Source organism: Sorex araneus, chromosome 10 (assembly GCF_027595985.1).
Source record: "Sorex araneus isolate mSorAra2 chromosome 10, mSorAra2.pri, whole genome shotgun sequence".
NCBI classification, from domain to species: Eukaryota; Metazoa; Chordata; class Mammalia; order Eulipotyphla; family Soricidae; genus Sorex; species Sorex araneus.
In genome coordinates this window covers 29,794,642-29,813,219 of record NC_073311.1, presented here as the reverse complement: position 1 = coordinate 29,813,219, position 18,578 = coordinate 29,794,642, and the positions used below count along the sequence as shown (strand labels likewise).

General features: G+C 35.7%; 1 protein-coding gene across 2 annotated transcripts in view; it reads left to right on the top strand.

Moving 5' to 3' along the window:
• The first annotated feature begins 2,711 nt into the window (after positions 1 to 2,711).
• The window catches only part of C10H12orf50 (chromosome 10 C12orf50 homolog), a 35,978-nt gene continuing 20,111 nt past the window's right edge, over positions 2,712 to 18,578 (top strand). For both annotated transcript variants that reach the window (XM_055118614.1, XM_004602716.3), the window contains exons 1-5: positions 2,712 to 2,824; positions 3,186 to 3,306; positions 13,298 to 13,456; positions 14,910 to 14,987; positions 15,064 to 15,177. In XM_055118614.1, coding sequence (XP_054974589.1) covers positions 2,813 to 2,824; positions 3,186 to 3,306; positions 13,298 to 13,456; positions 14,910 to 14,987; positions 15,064 to 15,177 — 484 coding nt within the window. In that variant the 5' untranslated portion in view covers positions 2,712 to 2,812. The remainder of the gene's footprint in view (positions 2,825 to 3,185; positions 3,307 to 13,297; positions 13,457 to 14,909; positions 14,988 to 15,063; positions 15,178 to 18,578) is intronic.

Here is an 18,578-nt window from a genome sequence, read left to right as displayed (position 1 = left end):
GTACTTTTCTTACTTTATTTTTGGTTAATATATTATAATTAGCAAGAGAAATATGGTTTAGTACTTACTTTGGTAAACTAAACCTACAGTTATAAATGAGGTCACTTCTGATGAGCAAACAATGTATTAGGTAACAATGAGGAAAATTCTGGAAGTTTGAGGTGTGTGTACTAGCAACCACTTTCAACATTTCTGCAAAGCTAGAGAAGGTATCTTCTAATTTCAATTTCTTTAAAAATTATCTATTGTGTAATATACTGTCAACAGGAGGTCAGTTTTAAAGGAATACTACTGATAGCCTGAAGGACTGTGGAAAAGAAATCCTTTTCCCCCCAACACACTGATAGTTTTTATATTTGCATTCCTGCAATTCTTATACTAAAAACATTGGATTAGCAGCAAGAGAGTTGAAAATGGCAGAAGTTGGGAATGACTGCTATTTCTTTTATAATTCCACATGCATAAAGGTAAATATTGTACAATTTACAGTACTTGACATGCTTAAGCTTTTTAGAATGAAGAAAGATATGGCATTAATTTGCGTGGCTGAATCAAAATTTACTTTTCCCACAAAATGCTTTAAGTTTTAAAATATAAAGTAAAAGTTTATTATATACTGTGGTATATTAAAATTTTTGAGAAAATGTGGGATGATTTATGACTTGTTATAAAATACTAATATATATAATTGTGACATGCCTATGGCTTTTTAGTCTCTTCGTGATGATTTTGCCTATGTTATATCTCCTTTATACTTCGAGTTCCTAAGTACCAGTTCATTATATGATCGATCATAATCTTACCTAATGTGATTTCAGTCATTTAAATGAAAACAGTTAAATTCAATCCATTATCAAACTTATTTTAGTAAATTAAGCTGATTTCCTGGTGAAATTTTATTTAATAGTTACTGATTTTCCAGTCAAATATCTTTAATAGCAAATATTTGATATAATGAAAATAGAAACAAATAATGTAACCAAACTAACCAAATATGGATTACAGTTTAAAAGGTAAAATTGTAGAAGTAAACTAGATAGTTAAGATTAATGGATTTCAGTAAAGTCAAGAAAATGGAGAATTTTAATGTTTGGAGCTTCATTTTCATGGCAATGAAATTCTGAAAGTCACGGTATATCTAGTTAAAAGTGTTTTGTATCTGCCTAGAAACCTGAATGGAATCAACCACTTTGTAAGAATTGGACCATATTTCACTGCCCTTTTCTTTATGATTAAACCCTGGGACAATAAATAAAACTTGAATTTATGTCCTACGTGGGATGAGAGTTTTGTCTACTTAACTGCCATACCTTCAAATACTTAGAACACTTAAATTAGTTAACCCAGCAGTGCTGGGGTGAAGTGACAGGGATTGAACTAGGGCCTCCCCATATAAAAATGCTTGTTTTAGCCCTTAAAGTAAATTACCTACCCATAGTACTATTTCTTGAAAGTTTACTTTAATATGTATTATAAGCCATCATGATACTTAGATTACATAATCTTTGAGTAATCCTTGAGAAGGGCATTATAGTCCCTTTTTACAACTAATGAAACAGAGAATGAGAAAAATATTTTAACTTTATGACTAGTCAAGTAATGGAACCGGAAGTTTATCTAGTCCCTTCCCATTCATCCAACAGTACTGAGATCTACAGATCTTTAAGAGGGAGAGTGTAAAGACTGGAGTAAGAGAGAAGTTAAATAAAAAATAAAGATGGAATATTTTTCAAAGAGACAACTTATATTTTTATTTTAATATTTTTTATTGTCTTACCTCTTTTAAAAAGACAATGGCCTAGTTATTTTTTTTCTAATTGTATATGTGTAGAAGACAGAATTTTAAAATTACTGCACTGTATCACTGTAGCGCTATCATCTCGTTATTCATCGATTTGCTCAAGCGGGCACCACTAACGTCTCCATTGTGAGACTTGTTACTTTTTTGGCATATGTAATACGCCACGGGTAGTTTGCCAGACTCTGCTATGCAGGCGGGATACTCTTGGTAGCTTGCTGGGCTCTCCGAGAGGGACAGAGAAATCAAACCCGGGTCAGCTGTGTGCAAGGCAAACTCCCTAGTAATAAAATTACTATTTTATTAAAATAATTCATATCTGGTTATATTTATACATAAAGATACTAGTGTCTATGTATTCTGGCACATTATTGGCCTTTGTAGACCAAGGACATAAAAGTGTATGTAATGTGGTGTAGCTTACCATGGTAATTAACTTATTAATCCCCTTTCTCATTCCCTATGTGACATGCTTAACAGTTTTACCAGAGGCTCAGTAAGAAAATTTTATTTAATATAAGTACCGATTAATACTTATCATCTCACAATTAGTGTATGAATCGTGATTCTTAAGTATTATTCTCTCTGGTTTTCTTCAGAAAGAGAAATAAGTTAATTCTATTTTTGGACTGTGATCAAGAGTATCATTGACCATCTGTGCTTATTCCTACTGAAACACATGGATTAATTTATATCAAAAATATCGTATTTTCAGTAACTTTTGACATATACCTTTTAAGCATTAGATTATACTGTTAATCTCTTACTAATGACACTTCCAAGTTTATATTTGTTTTTTTAATTCCAAATTGATATACTTCATTTAATTAAATAGTAACCTGCTCTTGTTAATAATCACTGAAGTTGTTATATTGAGTTTCCACACTGTTTATTTTTTTCTTTTAGGGTTCCCAGTGCCGATTCCGACACTGTGAAGAGGCCCTTGGCAGTGACACTGTGTGCTCATTATGGAGAGAGGGAAAATGTTTAGATCTACTTTGCAGATTTAGACACATGGAAATGCAGGTAGAATTACCCAGTAGCATCATATCTGTTAAAAGGGATGAGTAATAAGTAATGAGTAATGTAAACTTTACTCTTATAACCCAAATAAAAAATGGCTCTTTATTCCACTACTTGATTTCAGGTATTTTGCACTTTGCTCAGTTTAAACTTCTATATAGATGGAGTCCTACCATTTGAGGTCTATCCACTGCATCTTTTAAATAGCAAGGCTTAGAAACATCAAAGGCCAGGAAATACATTGTCCTGAATCAATAAGTGTAGTAGCTTAATTGTAATATTGGATTTTGTTGTAGTACATTGTATTAAATTTTAATATGGATGATTATCTGATCACTACATTTTCCTCACTTCCTCTGTCTAGCAAAACTGCAGCATTTCATGCTTCTGGGAAACTCAACCTCTTGGTTGTGTAAAGATCAGTTGTATCTTTTATCACAGCAAACCTCGAAATATCAATGGATTATTTTTGCCACCAAGTAACAGTGAGTATAAATTTTTAAAATGATACAGATATACGAGTATGTGTGATATATATACTTATGTATATAATGTACATATATACACAAAATCTGGTTTTGGAGTAGCAGTAGAATGGATATTAAATAAAGTCTGGAGAGTTGAGTTGTGTGGTTTAATTGGTGATAATTGGGGCTGGGATTGTGGCTAAAGTGGTAGATAGTCTGGCATGTCAGAGGCCCTGAGATAGACCCTAGCACCAATGGTTGTGGCCATGGTTACCACAGCAGTGCTGAGAATGACCCTGGTTCCTTAGCATTTCCCAGGGCCCTACAAATAACAATTAATACTACTAACATATATGTATACATATTTTAATGTATATATATATTTTTTTAATTTCAGTGTCTAGGATGATTTTATCAGGAGGTGAGATGAAGCTTAATATATACTGTCAGATAGTTGACAAGATGGGAGTGAGCAGTTGTTCTCGAGCTATAAACATTTTTTAGTCCACATATATGTAAAAGTATATTTTATTCATGTGCACTTGCCATTGAAGTCAAGTAACGTCTTGTGAATTTGTAGATGAGAGCTAGGACATGTTTTAGATTTCAAACTTCTGCTTCCAGAACACCTAAGTTATGTGGGTCTTCTTAAAACTTTGGTAGTGAAGGAGATATAATCTTATGTGGCTGGAGAAATAGACACTAGGTAGGTGCTTGCTTTGCATGCATCTGACCCACACACTACCTATGGTTTCCAATCTTTGTCAGGAGTGATCCCTTAGTACAGAGCTAGGAGTAAGCTCTGAGCACAGTCAGGTGTGACCTAACACACACACACACACACTCACAGACACACACATGAAAACATAATACCATTATTGTAAAAACCATAGCACAATTCAGTCTCAATAAGTGATAATACAACTTTCTTTTATTGAGTCACCGTGAGATACAGTTACAAAGCCTTCATGTTTGAGTTTCAGTCATACTATGATTGAACACCCATTCCTCCACCAGTGCACATTCTCTACCACCAGTGTTTGCGGTATCCACCCACCCACCGCCTCTATGGCAGACAATTTTCCTCATACTCTCTCTCTCTCTCTACTTTGGGACATTATGGTTTTCAATATGGATGTGGTGAAGCTTGAAATAGGCTTGCAGAAGGGAATACAGAAGACTCCATGCTCTAGAGGAGTAAATGGGAAGATGCTTAATTATGAAGTTGGAAGTATTGGCTTTCCTTGGTACTGTAGATACTCCACTCCCCAGCTCCAGCCATTGTCTGATATATCGTGATGGAATAGTTCTAGAAGTGAGCTTGTGAGATATTCATTCTTTGTATTTGAAATTGTGACTTTATCTTTTGCAAATGAATAACTAAAAGTTCCCATTACTCTTCTGGAAAATACTCACTTCATCATATATATGATATCTTAGTATTTTGGTGCCTCACCCCCCTGCAAAAGTGATAAGGATGAGAATGTTTCCTAGTCAGTGTGTTTGAAATGTCCGAATCACAAAGATGCTAGTAACATTGGACAGATGTTTGGGAAAATGGATAGAATGGCTACTGGGACAGTAACCCACCAGTATGAAAATAATTGCCCCTATCTAAATGACATTCGTGAAGAATGTTATGCAAAATTCTTTGTCTAGTTAATAGTTTGCTTCCTAATGATTGATGGGTGAAATAACTTTAGCTATTTAGGGACTACAGAAAGAAAGATGGCATCATGGGGCAAAGCATAGATAAAATGACAGTGTAATTGACAAGTCACCCCCCAAACTCTATGATATGCCCTGACCTAAATTCAAGGGGGTTATTTTTATAGTTTTCTCTCTATTAGATGTAGAAACTAGAATGGGAGTGGAGGCAAAGATAACCTCTCAGGGACAGAGAGCTAGTACAGCAGAGAAAGCCCTTACCTTGACACAGCTGACCTGAGTTCAGTCGAGGGACAGTTTGTGCAAATTGCCCTCTAGAGCATCCTTAGTAGGATTCCCTGACCACAGCCAGGAGAAAGCACTGAGAACCCCTGGATGTGCTAATTATGAAGTTGGAAGTATTGGCTTTCCTTGGTAAATACTCTACTCCAAAAGCGAACAAACAAAAATTCCTCTCCCCCTGCCAAAAAAAACCCAAAAAACCCAAAGATAGAACCTCTAGAACTTTTGGATTCTTCAACAGTTGTCAAGACTGATCCTTGACTTTTGGCATAAGCACTTCACCTTTTACAACAGGGTCAAACAAGGTCAGTAGGGGCAGAGAGTTTAACTGTGCATGTTTTACATGAGAGAAGCCTGGGGTTGGTCCTCAGCACTGCATTGTTACCTGAACCTTCATCCAGGCATGCCCCCAGCACTTGACCAGTGTGGCCTGGAAACAAAACAAAACAGGATTAGAGCTACATATTGAGAGGATGCATTGGCTGCTAATATTTTGTCTCTCTGCCAGGGTTACCTATCTCTGACTTCGACACAGGCTCATTTTACTTGTTTCACAGTTTCTAATTTGTCAGAATGAACTTAATTCTGCCCTCCATCCCTTTGTGTCAGTTTGTCACGGGCAACACAAGACAATTGTGTGTTTTTCCTTTACTAGAATAAAGAACCACAAGGAAATAAGATCGCAACTCTTGGGCAGATAGGTAAACTTCCTACATATGCAGAACATTCTGATACCAGATGCAGCAGTTCTCAGTAACACAATTTAGATACCCTGCAATTCAGTCCTGACACTAAATAGAATCAGCGTAGAATGCACAGGGGAAGGCTCCATCCCAGGAGACTGCCTGCCACTTCACATGTCATCTAACTTCTAATTTGACTACAAATCAGGATTTTCTATGACATCCTTCTGTAGGTTTGCTTGTGGCTAAATAACTCGTAAGTCAGGAAAATGTGTGTTGATGGTTATCTACTTATTCTGTAATTTAGACTATCTTAAAGTTGGAAATTAAATGCCAGATGAAGAGATACACAAGGTGAAGATGGAAAGGATTCTGAACACCGGAGCTTTAGTCCTTGTGGACATGTAGAATACCAGCTTCTTGATTGTGGAGGATGTAGAGACACAGGGATTGTTCTAGAAGCTTTGTCACGCAGCAGACATAATTGGTTTTTACGCTCCCAGAAAACAGAGGGCAGAAAGTTCCATGTTTTCTAACTCTCAACAGATTTCCATCTCGGTATCTACTAATATGTATGGACATATCTGTAAATGTCTCTTCCCCACTCTTACCAAAGATGAGTTATTGATCTGCCGTGGCCTAGCCTCTCGTGTGTTAATTGGATCACACCCGCTTTGTCTCTTGGAACACTGAGCAACTCCAGTGTCTCCCAGCACCACCGTAGCTCAGAAATTTCACATGAGCACTAAATGATCTGTTTCAGGAAGCTGGGCTGAATTTCACAGGTAGTGGCCCCCAGAACCCCTAAGAACTGTTTGGGAGGCCCTGCTCCATCAAGAGCTCTAACTAAAATCCACCTTTAAATATTTTCAATGGAAGTATCATTGCTTTGTAGCATCATGTTGTCATTACAGTAGGAAGAGGAGCCCAGGGTAGAAGTGGGTACTGTAATGAAGGATGCTACCCTGCTCCTTCCTGGCCCACTGTCTCATAGCCAGTGAAGGGCTGGGGAGGTTGGGACAGGTACAAGAGTGCATGATCTCCGGCCTGCCCTTGTCAGCCTTACTGAGGCAGCCATCAAGCTGCACCTGATGCCCTCTTGAGCTCTGCAGAGTCGGTCTCTAGGTGCCAAACAAATCCTTGGGAAGCCACGGTTATCAGTCTCTTCCCAGGAAAGGTTAAAGCCAGTCCTGACCACCACTCAACTTTATCTGTCTCAGAAAGATTAGTTAGGAGCAGACACATTAAGACATGGAAAAGTTCTGCCTAAGTAACATGAGAGGTAAGAGAGAGCCCCATAAAGTGAAGGAGCCAACAAAAAGGAGTTAGGGGTATGAGAGGCTCTAGAATAGAGTCCCCTCATTGCTTTGAGAATCCTATTGGGATTTTATATTGTTTTTATTGTTTCTATTAGTACTTTTCCACACCTCTCTGTCTTAGAGCTCACTATAAAGAGTGCAGTATGAGGAAGACAAAACTTTCTGGTGGTTTTCAGTCAGAGTCTTCTAAAGTCCTTTCCCCCTCCTGAATCATCTCTCTTGTTTTGCTGGGTTTGGGACCACACCTGATGGTGCTCAGGATTTAGTCCTGGCTCTGTGCTCAGGGATCACCCCTACAATGTTGAGGAGACCATATTAGGTGCTGGGGATCGAACTAGGGGTGGCTGCATGCCAAGTGAGTGCCTTAATCCTTGTACTGTCTCTTAAAGGGAGCCTCTTCAATGTGGGCTGGGGATTTTGTGCATGCATTTGAGGCTCGAGTATAATAATTTCTTTTCAGTTCATATCTTGGTTTGATGGGATTCATATCCCCTACCTGACTACATAACTTTAACTACATATAATCCTGGTGTACATGTTTGAAAATCAACATTTGTTTCCCCGCATAGCCCTTTCTCTTTCAGTGAGTGCATATGGGTGGTCAATTTGGGATAGATTATGATCATTTTGGTAGAAAACTATATCACTTTACATGCAACTTTGTGTAATTTTGTCTTTCACATTAAAATCAGACATCTAAATGTGAAACTTAGAAAAATTTCTGTACCTTTGCTGGAGAAATTGAAACCTGTGATGTGGTTTCTATTAAGTGGGAGGGTTGGAGCACAGTACTGCTATCTAATCCTCCAGCTGTGCTGTTCCAAAACAGGAGCTTGCCAGCAGCAATTTTCCATTAGTTGATTTTTCCCGTTGTGTGTTATCTTTAAGCAATAAGAGCAATTATCAGGAGCCTTAGCATTTTTTAGTGTGTCTGAGAACATAAAGAGAAAGTATTTTGCAAATTAAAAATTAACCTGCTAGAGAATTCAATCAGGCTTTGGATTCTTTTCAAAAACTTCATTTAAATATTAGTAAGCAAGGCATTTTTAAATAGGAGGCCTAAATCCTCCCAGTTGTCATCTCCAAAAAAGCAAGTAGCTTTAAAAGCAAATTGCTGCAAAATCTAATGATAGTGCTAACATAATATAATTGATATTTATTATAATTTTAAGAACCTTCAATGCATTTTAGGGTACATTTTATGTACTTTTTTGGTATATATTAGGAGGGTGCTTATTTATTTCGTAGTTCATTTTAGAGATTTAATTTATTCAGTAAACTTCCCTCAAAAATCCTTCCACATTTATCTTGAGGGACAATTTTTTGAAAATATAGTTGAAACATTAAAATAACTACTTATCTCCTTGGGTAATTGTCAATTTATTCTATAATGAACAATTCATAGGATAATTTCATTTTTATTTATTCTAAGACAGTGTCATAGAGATAGATGTTTTCTATAACTATTTTATTACTTTAACCTTGGATCAGTTCACTTTAGAAGCATAAACAAATATGTGCATTTTTTATTCCAAGTTTTTATCTAATCAATGATTTTAAAATAGTTTAATAAACATTTTGAGGTTGATAGTTGGGTTGGGAAGAAACTAAATTTATAAATCTGTATGTACATAGGACAGTTATTTTGGCTATATAAGAAAAGTTTGTTCAATTCAGTTTTTTTCTTCATTGGTGGATGGTGCTAGGGATTAAGTAAATGCCATACTCCACATAAAGGTTACCCCTCAAACCGATTGTATTTCAGTAGGAAAATCTTCATATTGACTAGATGCTATCTCATATTCTGTTCAAAAAACTTTTAAACATACAAAATACACAAATGAATAGGCAGACACTCAAATATTGGTTCTCCAGACTCACCATTTGTCCATTTTTTTTTTCTATTCACTCTGTAATCATGTCTTAAGGACTGTATAAAGTTTAACCAGGACTTTAAAAAATTTAGTCATAAGAAATTCCTGTTCTCTGCTTTATTTATTTATTTTTTTTCTTTTTGGGTCACACCCAGCAGTGCACAGGGGTTACTCCTGGCTCTGCACTCAGGAATCACCCCTGGCGGTGCTCAGGGGACCGTATGGGATGCTGGGAATTGAACCCGGGTCGGCCGCGTGCAAGGCAATCTCCCTACCCGCTGTGCTACTGCTCCAGCCCCTCCTGTTCTCTGCTTTAAAATAATCTCTTAAACTGTTTTCTTTGTAGTAGCACTGTGCTGAGCACTTTGTGTGTCTAGTTTTATTCATCAAAGAAACTGCATAATGCATAATCAACATCTTTATTTTACAGAGGAGAAAACTGAGGTCTAGAGAGGGAGAGGCTAAGTATCTTAGGTATGGCATAAGTACTTGTATCTTATGAATGACAGTACCTGAATTTACACATAGTTCTACTTCAAAACTGCCTCACAAAGAACTCAGACTTAGCATTCCAAATATACTGCAGAGGGCGGAGAGAGAGACCGTATATAAGATGCTTGCCTTATACACAGGTGACAGAGTTTGATACTTGGCACCCTGTATGATTCCTGTGTGATCTTCTGAGTCCACCAAAAGTAATTCCTGAGTGCAGATCCAGGAGTACACGCTGAGCACAGATGTGTGGCCCCACCACCCCATCCCTGCCAAAGTGAAATATACTACAATTCTTTTAGTCATTTGTATATATCCCTCTTTGAAATCTAATCTGACTTCCCTCTGAGGAGCTAGCAATCTCCTGCCCTACCCCATATGCTTTCTTCAGCATTAAGTCTTCTATGGTTCACAAAAGAGCCTAGTTTCCCCTTGAAGTATAAAATAGAACTTCTATCATATCTGACCTGAATTTCCATTAGATAAGATTTTTCTTTTTCCACCTTTCTCAATTTATTTTCTAATTAATTTCTCACCACACCTTAGAGAATATATTCTTGTTAATCACCTGAAACCTGAAATTCCAAGGAACCCAGTCTAGTGTATGTCTAATCCAGAAAGTTCTCAAATCAGTCTCTCCATTAGAATTAACTAGATTCTTAAAGCACAAACAATAATAACCAACTATAATAATCAAAGCATGAAAAAATCCAGGTTACCACCTAGAAGAGCTTTTTAATGGAATGCCAGAATTCCCAGAGTCAGTGTACCTCCCCCCACCCAATTTCTTTCATCATCATCATCATCATCATCATCATCATCATCATCATCATCATCATCATCATCATCATCATCCCGTTGATCATCGATTTTCTTGGGCGGTCTCAATAATGTCTCCATTCATCCTAGCCCTGAGATTTTAGAAGCCTCTCTTTACTCGTCCTTCCCAATGGTGCCACATTGGAGACTCTTTCAGGGTCAGGGGAATGAGACTCATAATTGTTTGTGGTTTTGGCATATGGATACATCATGGGGAGTTTGCCAGGCTCTTCCATGCATACAGGAAACTCTCAATAGCTTGCCAGGTTCTCCGAGAGGGAGAACTAGGCTATGGGAGCTTGGTCTTATTCTTTATTTCTTTATTGCACTTAGATTACAGAAAAGTTAAAACAGTAATTTCCTGTTATTAACGATATACATTTATTTTATTTCAGTTATTTATCAATATATACTTTCTTATTTTACTCTCTATTTTAACTCTATTAGCCTTCCATACATGCATATATTATAAAAAATATAGTTATCCCAGGTTTTAGTCCTTTGGTTATTACTTGGAAATATACTGACACTTAACCCCTGGATACTTTGTATGGAATATTTGGAAAAGGCAAATATATTGAAATAGAAAGTGTATCAGTGTTTCTCAGGCTATAGATATTGGGAAGACATGAGAAATAGCAACTAATGGAATATATTTCTTCTTTGGGGCCTGAGGGTCATCAAATGTCTTACAAATGATCTTGGTGGGGCCAGAGAGAGTATAGTGGGTTTGGTGCTTGCCTTGCATGTAGCCAACCAGGGTTCAATCTTTGGTATTCCATATGAATCCCTGAACCCGCCAGTGTGAAGCCAAAAGTAAGCTGTCAGTACTCCAGGTATGGCTCCCACTTGGTGATAGTTGCACAATTGTGAATATGCTAAAAACTCATTGAATTGCACACAAATGGATGAGTTGCATGGTATGGAAACTATCTTAACTTTTAAAAATGTGATTAAAACTTTTGTTGTGTTGAATGTCTGATGCTTTTCTTTACAGTTAATGACAAATCTTGGGATTATGTTGAGAATTGCTAACAAGTTTTACTTTCAGTCTTTTGTTGCTTTTTTTCCTCTTTTTTTCCATAGCTTCTTTCTAGTGCTCTACTTTTAGTGATATTATGAGACTTTCTCTCAAGTTATATATTATTTAGCAATAGTAGTGGAGGAAGCAAAATATTTAGTAGTAAAGTGAATTATTTAAAGTGTATTGAAGAATGTATCCAATGTTCTATGATACATTTTAACTTAGAAAGTTTTAATATGAACCCCCAACTTCACTTTTATATTATTTTATGTTACTATTGCAACAAATTACCACCAGTCTAGTGACTTCAACAACTGAGTTTATTAATCTTAAAGTTATTTATTATAAGTTTGATTCAAGCCAGTGCTCCCTATAGTAAAATAGGGAAATGCTAATAGGGTTGAATCCTTCAAAAGCGTGGGAAACAGTAAGTTCCTTTGCTTCCTCCAGATTCTAGAGATGGCTTATATTCTTTGGTTCATGATCCCTCTCTGTCTTCAGTGTGCCATTGGGTCTCTGAAACTGATTCTGTTTTCACACATTTTCACATTTTTTCCCTCTGGTTCTCTTCCTCTATCATGTTTCCATTTGAAGAGTCTCTTGATTACCAAGGGTCCTCAGGGATAGTCTTTCAATTTTTATTTATTCTGTGCTTAAATCCATCTGCAGTCCTAATTCCTCTTTCACATCTAACAGTATATATATATATATATATATATATATATATATATATATATATATATATATATATATGGGACTCAGACACCAATATCTTTTAAAGATTATCAATTATTTTGCTCTACCATATTATAATTTTTCTCCTCGTAGAATATGTACAATCAAGATAACAAATAATTCTATGGGTGAGTTCTCAGTAGTTGATCTAGCAGTAAAGAAGGAATTCTTTTGGGGCTATGTGCAATAGTAAATTTTGACTGAATCAAATGTAGGCCTTTTTATGTAAATGGAAAAAAATTATGGAATTCAGCCCTTTTTCCAGGCAACTCCATTTTAGGGAAAACATAGGTGTGAAATAAAGAGACGTGGAATCACAGTAACTGATTTCAAATTACTGGAATGCCAACCTCTTTTCCCCTGTCCCCCGAAATACTTCACTTCTCATGTCTCAATACTGTACTTAGAAAAGCAATGTGTTAGGCTGTAGTTCACAAACTTGGCCGATATCACAATTAACTGAGACACTTACAAGACAGATCAAATGTAGATATTCTGAAAAAAAAAATTCAGCAAGAGACCCAACAGACATCTGAATTTGACCTTATAATTAGCGAGACTTGTTAATTATTGGTTAGAAAACAAGGGGAAATGAATTTTTATTGATAGAGGATATATTTTTATCTTTTTTGCTATTTGATTATTAGTTTTGTATGTTAAAGAACATTACCTAGAGCTTTGACAAATCTGACCAAATTTATCCAATAGATGAAAAGAACTTTTGGATGATTTTATCTTTTGGATATATGTATTCTGATATTCTAAGTTTTACCTAATAAGTTTACCTTTATTTATCACAATGCAGTTAGTTGTTATTTTGCAAGAAAGCTAATGTAGTAATACAATAATGCTTACAATTACTTTGAATTTACACCAAAAGTGTGAATACCATGCCACATTGTATATTTTTATTATTATATTAAGTATATGGTTTAATATATTTATCCACAATTTATAGAAAGATATTGATATTTTCTACACGTTATCAACTTTGCCATAAATAAGAGAACCTACCATTCAACAAATACTCAGTATTTTGGAGGGCAAAGTTTGTTCATTGAACATGCAGATTATGTCTGTCTTGGAAGATTGAAATGTTTCATTTCATTCTAGATATCACACTACAGAAAGAAACTCAGGAGGGTATTCCACCTCTGACACAGAGTCAGGAACCCCTGAAAACTCAGGAGAATATATCACGACCCATTCATCATCCATTAGTTTTAAAAACTAATTTTGAGGAAGAAGAGGAAGGAGAGGATGGACAAAATGGTTAGTAAGGTTGTTCTCAGATATACAACACATGCCCGAAAACCTCATGGTGTTTTTCAACATATTTATTTGATTATTAAAGTTTTACAATATATAATGAAGACAAGAATTTGGTGAAAAATAATAAGTATATCAAATAAAATTATATTAAATACAATCATACTTAATATAATTAATATTATAGCATTTGATAATTTATTAAAGTATTTATTATTACATAACCATTATTAATTAATTAATTATTTGTTATTGCATGGTTCAACATTTATATTAAAATATTTTTAAATGATCTGATTTTGATTTTTATATAATTATATAAAATATATTAACATTATATTAAAATATAACTTAACATATAGTATGTTCTAGTTGTGTCTAGATGATTTTGATCGTTTGCATTAGGTTTTTTTTTTTTTTTTTTTTGCTTTTTGGGTCACACCCGGCAATGCACAGGAGTTACTCCTGGCTCTACACTCAGGAATTACTCCTGGCGGTGCTCAGGGGACCATATGGGATGCTGGGATTCGAACCCGGGTCGGCCGCGTGCAAGGCAAACGCCCTACCTGCTGTGCTATCGCTCCAGCCCCTGCATTAGGTTTTATATAATACTGGGTGATAGATTTCATGTTTATATGTATATATATATGTATATGTATATATATATATACAAGCTTGTTTTAGGGATACTAATAACCTATTACTCATATACAATGTATTTTTAAATTATTAAATGTGTATATTTATTTACCAATTGTTTGATCACATTTAATTTTGGAGGGTTAAATATTCATGTCTTGTAAAGTGCTATCTATATTACTCCATTTAATTAATGAAAAACTATAAGCAGGATTATAACTCAAGGTTTTGCATCCTTAGTTGAGCCTATTTCTCCTGTACAATGACAGCCTGGTGGTACCAGTAAATGTGTGAGAAAATTATGTACAAATATGCAAATAAATGTGCAAGTCTGCATACAAATAAAAACTTGTTTTTCCTTAGAATTTTGTTTTCTGCGGGCTAGGACTACAAGGTTCCAAAGTTGATATGCTCAGGAACATACAAAGCAATGTACCTCTCTTTTTGTTTGCCATAGCCCCACATCTTCTATGCCTATGTTGACCCTCAAGAAAATAAATAAAATCTAAGTATCTGAATGTATTTTTTCAGTTTTTTATCTCAAGACACAATGTGTTAATCACTTTTTTGCTTGACAATTTTTTTAATAGAATCACCATGAGATACACATTATGAAGCTGATGATTGGATTTCAGAGCTTGACAATCTTTTCATACTACAAATATCAATGAGAAACTCTTGCTAGTGCATGAAATTACTTATTTAAAAAATTTAAAAATTATCCATACAGAGAACAATGGGATTTTTATTTTTGGTTTTTAATTTTCAGATTATTTGCCTTTCGAACAACTTGATTTACAAACAGTATATACTATAGATGCTTCTAGTTTATGGACAAAGACTCCTGAAGAAATTGAAGAAAAAAGAGCAATAAAGGAAATGTGTTATAAATCTGGTAAGAGATCAAACATCTGAGGACTTTCTTGATCTGAGGCAATATATACTAACCATTATTTTTCTTGGGAAATTAGGTGAATACTACAGATTTCATACTCCTTCAGATGTTTCATCATCAAAAAGTACAACCTCTATACCAGAAAAAGAATCAGAAAAACCTCTGGATAGTGGCAGTGAATTGCAAGAAGGTAAGGAATGAAAGGCAACTGCATTCCCAGTGATATATGAGATACTTGCCATGGTACATGTAAACTATTTAGTAAGATGGGATCTAGATTTAAATAGCACTGTAGCACTATTGTCCGTTGTTCACCGATTAGCTCAAGCGGGCACCAGTAACATCTCTATTGTAAGACTTGTTGTTACTGTTTTTGGCATCTGGAATATGCCACAGTTAGCTTGCCAGGCTCTGCTATTTGGGCAGGATACTATCGGTAGTTTGCCGGGCTCTTCAAGAGGGACAGAGGAATCACACCCAGGTTGTCCGAGTGCAAGGCAAATGCCCTACCAGCTGTGCTATCGCTCCAGCCCAGATTAAAATAATATACCAGAATTGAAAGACAGAGTACTTTTATTGGATCACTTTAAATTCAATATGAGAAACTGCAGTTAATGTAGTATACTTTCCCAGAAGAGCCACAAATTTAGTAGACTTCATAAACATCACTTGTATCACTTGTCATCCCGTTGATCTTCGATTTGCTCGAGCTGGCACCAGTAATGTCTCCATTCGTCCTTGTCGAGTGCTAGTGTAGGCAAAACTTAGATTGAATATGATGTGGTCAGTTTTGTTGTGGAACTGCCCACCAGGAGACTCCCATGTCCAACTTTTAGATTTGGCCTTCTGGAATACACAAAGGATGTCGCTATTATACCTCCAGCAATAAGTTGGTAGACAATTAGCTTTTATCATTTTATTTGCCTATGAAACTACATCTTGTATGAAATGGGCGTATTTTTTTCTTTTCAAATAGAGATAAAAAAACACCTAGTACTAGAAGTTCAAAAGAGAAAGCACAGAACTCATGGCAAAGATACATTTACTCATGGGATGAGTAGGTGCTTTCTGTGTAGCTGAAAATTTCAGTGGCAAAGCATCTAAATCATTCAAAGACTGTGCCACTCATGGCCTTGTGCTTTGGTGAATATCAATTTTGCTGTTGGTGAACATTTTGCCATCAAAAGCAATAAATGGAGAGCATTTTGAGGAAATCAGGAACTCAGAGAAAAATCACAATCTATAACATTTTTTTCACCCTAGAATAAATTAAAAAAACAAAAATTATCTAGAGATATTTGAATATTTCCTTCTCCTTACATTCTAAAAGACAGGAAATTATCTAGGATCAAGATAAGTATATATAATATAGCATATAGGATAAAAAGTAAAATGCTTGTTTTTAAAGTACATTTATGACAAACTATTTGCACATTTGGCAGTAGGTGGCAGCACAATACCATAAGACGGTAAGACAGCCAAAACCCCTTGTTTATAGGTGGTTGCATCTAGGTGAAGACAATACTAACCAGAGAAACAAAACCAAACTGAACACACTACAATAGTATCAATTATAAATATTTTTATAAAATATTGAAAATAGATATATATGCATCTTTGTTTTAAATTGTTTTTATTGTTGTTATTAATTACTTATTGTTTGGGAGGGCCACACCTGGTGATGTACAGAGGTTATTCCTGGTTCTGCATTCAGAAATTATTCCGAAGTGTGTGGGGGGGGGGGCAAGGGGAGAGGTGGACGGGGATGGTGGTGATATGGAATGTCGGAGATCCAACCTGGTTTGGCTGCAAGCAAGGCTAGTGCTCTGTCCGCTGTACAATCTCTCCAGCTGCACACTATGGTTTTAAGAACTTCTTAAATTTAGTTAATTCCTGAACACGTCTTAGATGAATTTTGCCCAAATATTGTCATTTTACACAATTTCACTCTCTTTAAGTATTTATATTCCCTCTTGGAGAGCCCAGCAAGCTACCAAGAGTATCCTGCCCACACAGCAGAGCCTAGCAAGCTACCCGTGGCATATTCAATATGCCAAAAACAGCAACAAGAAGTCTCACAATGGAGACGTTACCAGGGCCTGCTCGAGCAAATTGATGAACAATGGGATGACAGTGCTACAGTGCAGTGCTACTATTTTTTGAACCCCTGAGAGTAAACTTTAGATGTTTTTCTATTTTACTTTTACAGGTCCGTAAGATGTGTATTAAAATAAAATAATCACTGATGTTATATTCTTTGTGGGTCTTTTTATCATTGTGATGTTCTAAACTGGTAGTGCTGGAAGGCTGGACCAGGGCTGGTGGTGTGGAAGGCCACCAGCGTCACACCCAATAGTGCTTGACAGAGGACATGTAGTGTCAGAGAGCGACCCAAGCCTTGCACATACAAGTTATGTGCTCTATCATTTGAGCCAAATTTCTGGCCCCTTGTTTCTGGACTTTTTTGAAAAGCAAATTTCCCCATTTATGCCATGAATATCTTTTGGGGCAAAATTGATGTATTTTTTTCCCTAAAGTCCAATCCAGAAAAACATGTTGCCTTAGATTGTTATGTATTTTATTCTTTAACTCATTTTATATAGTAGCCTAGTTCAGAATAAAATTCTCTAGAAACTTTTAAAGAAAAGTAAGAAAAGTATCACAGTATAAATAGCATTTTTTAATTTGAAAGTCTTATCACTGGTTTACTACATCTGTCTATTTATCTACCAAAGATTTAGTATCTTTCCCTTTATGAGATTGAACCTCTCTAACTTTTCTTTCCACCACCTAAACCATCATATTTTTCAGAGTTTCTGAACTATTTTTGTTTTGAGTTTTTAGTTGACTGGTTATCTATATTCCAGTGTATAAGTGCTAGAGAGAAACCATCCAATATTTATCTTAAACTTCTTGACTCTTTTCACTAACATAATCACTCAAGTCCCAACTGTGTTGTTTCCAAATGTCTTATACATACATATTAATGTATACATATGTACTTTATGACATTATATCACATACATACTTTAAAATCCAGTCATCCACTGTCAACTATCAATTGTCACTTATGTTCATGTCTTGACTTTCACGAGTGATGCTGAAATGAACAGGGCATATTTATCTTTTCAAATTAGTGTTTTCATATTCTTTGATCACTGTATCACTGTATCAATGTCATCCCGTTGTTTGTCAATTTACTCGAGCAGGCATCAGTTACATTTCTATTCCTCCTAGCCCTGAGTTTTTAGCAGCCTCTCCTTACTCATCTTTCCCAATGATTGGAGGCTCCAGGGGAATGAGACCTATCATTACTGTTTTTGGCATATTGAATATGCCATGGGTAGCTTGCCAGGCTCTGCCTGTGCAGATGGGATACTCTCGGTAGCTTGCCAGGCTCTCTGATATATATATATGTATGTATATATATATAATGTATATGTGTGTGTATATGTATATATACATTACTCTCTATGTTTTGTTGTCTACTGTCTGAACTCCATCAAATATATGTGGTAATTATTGGAAATGGGTGGAGAGTGTCTTATAATGTGTCTTATAATGTAGTGAAGGTTGGCTGGGTCTCTTGGG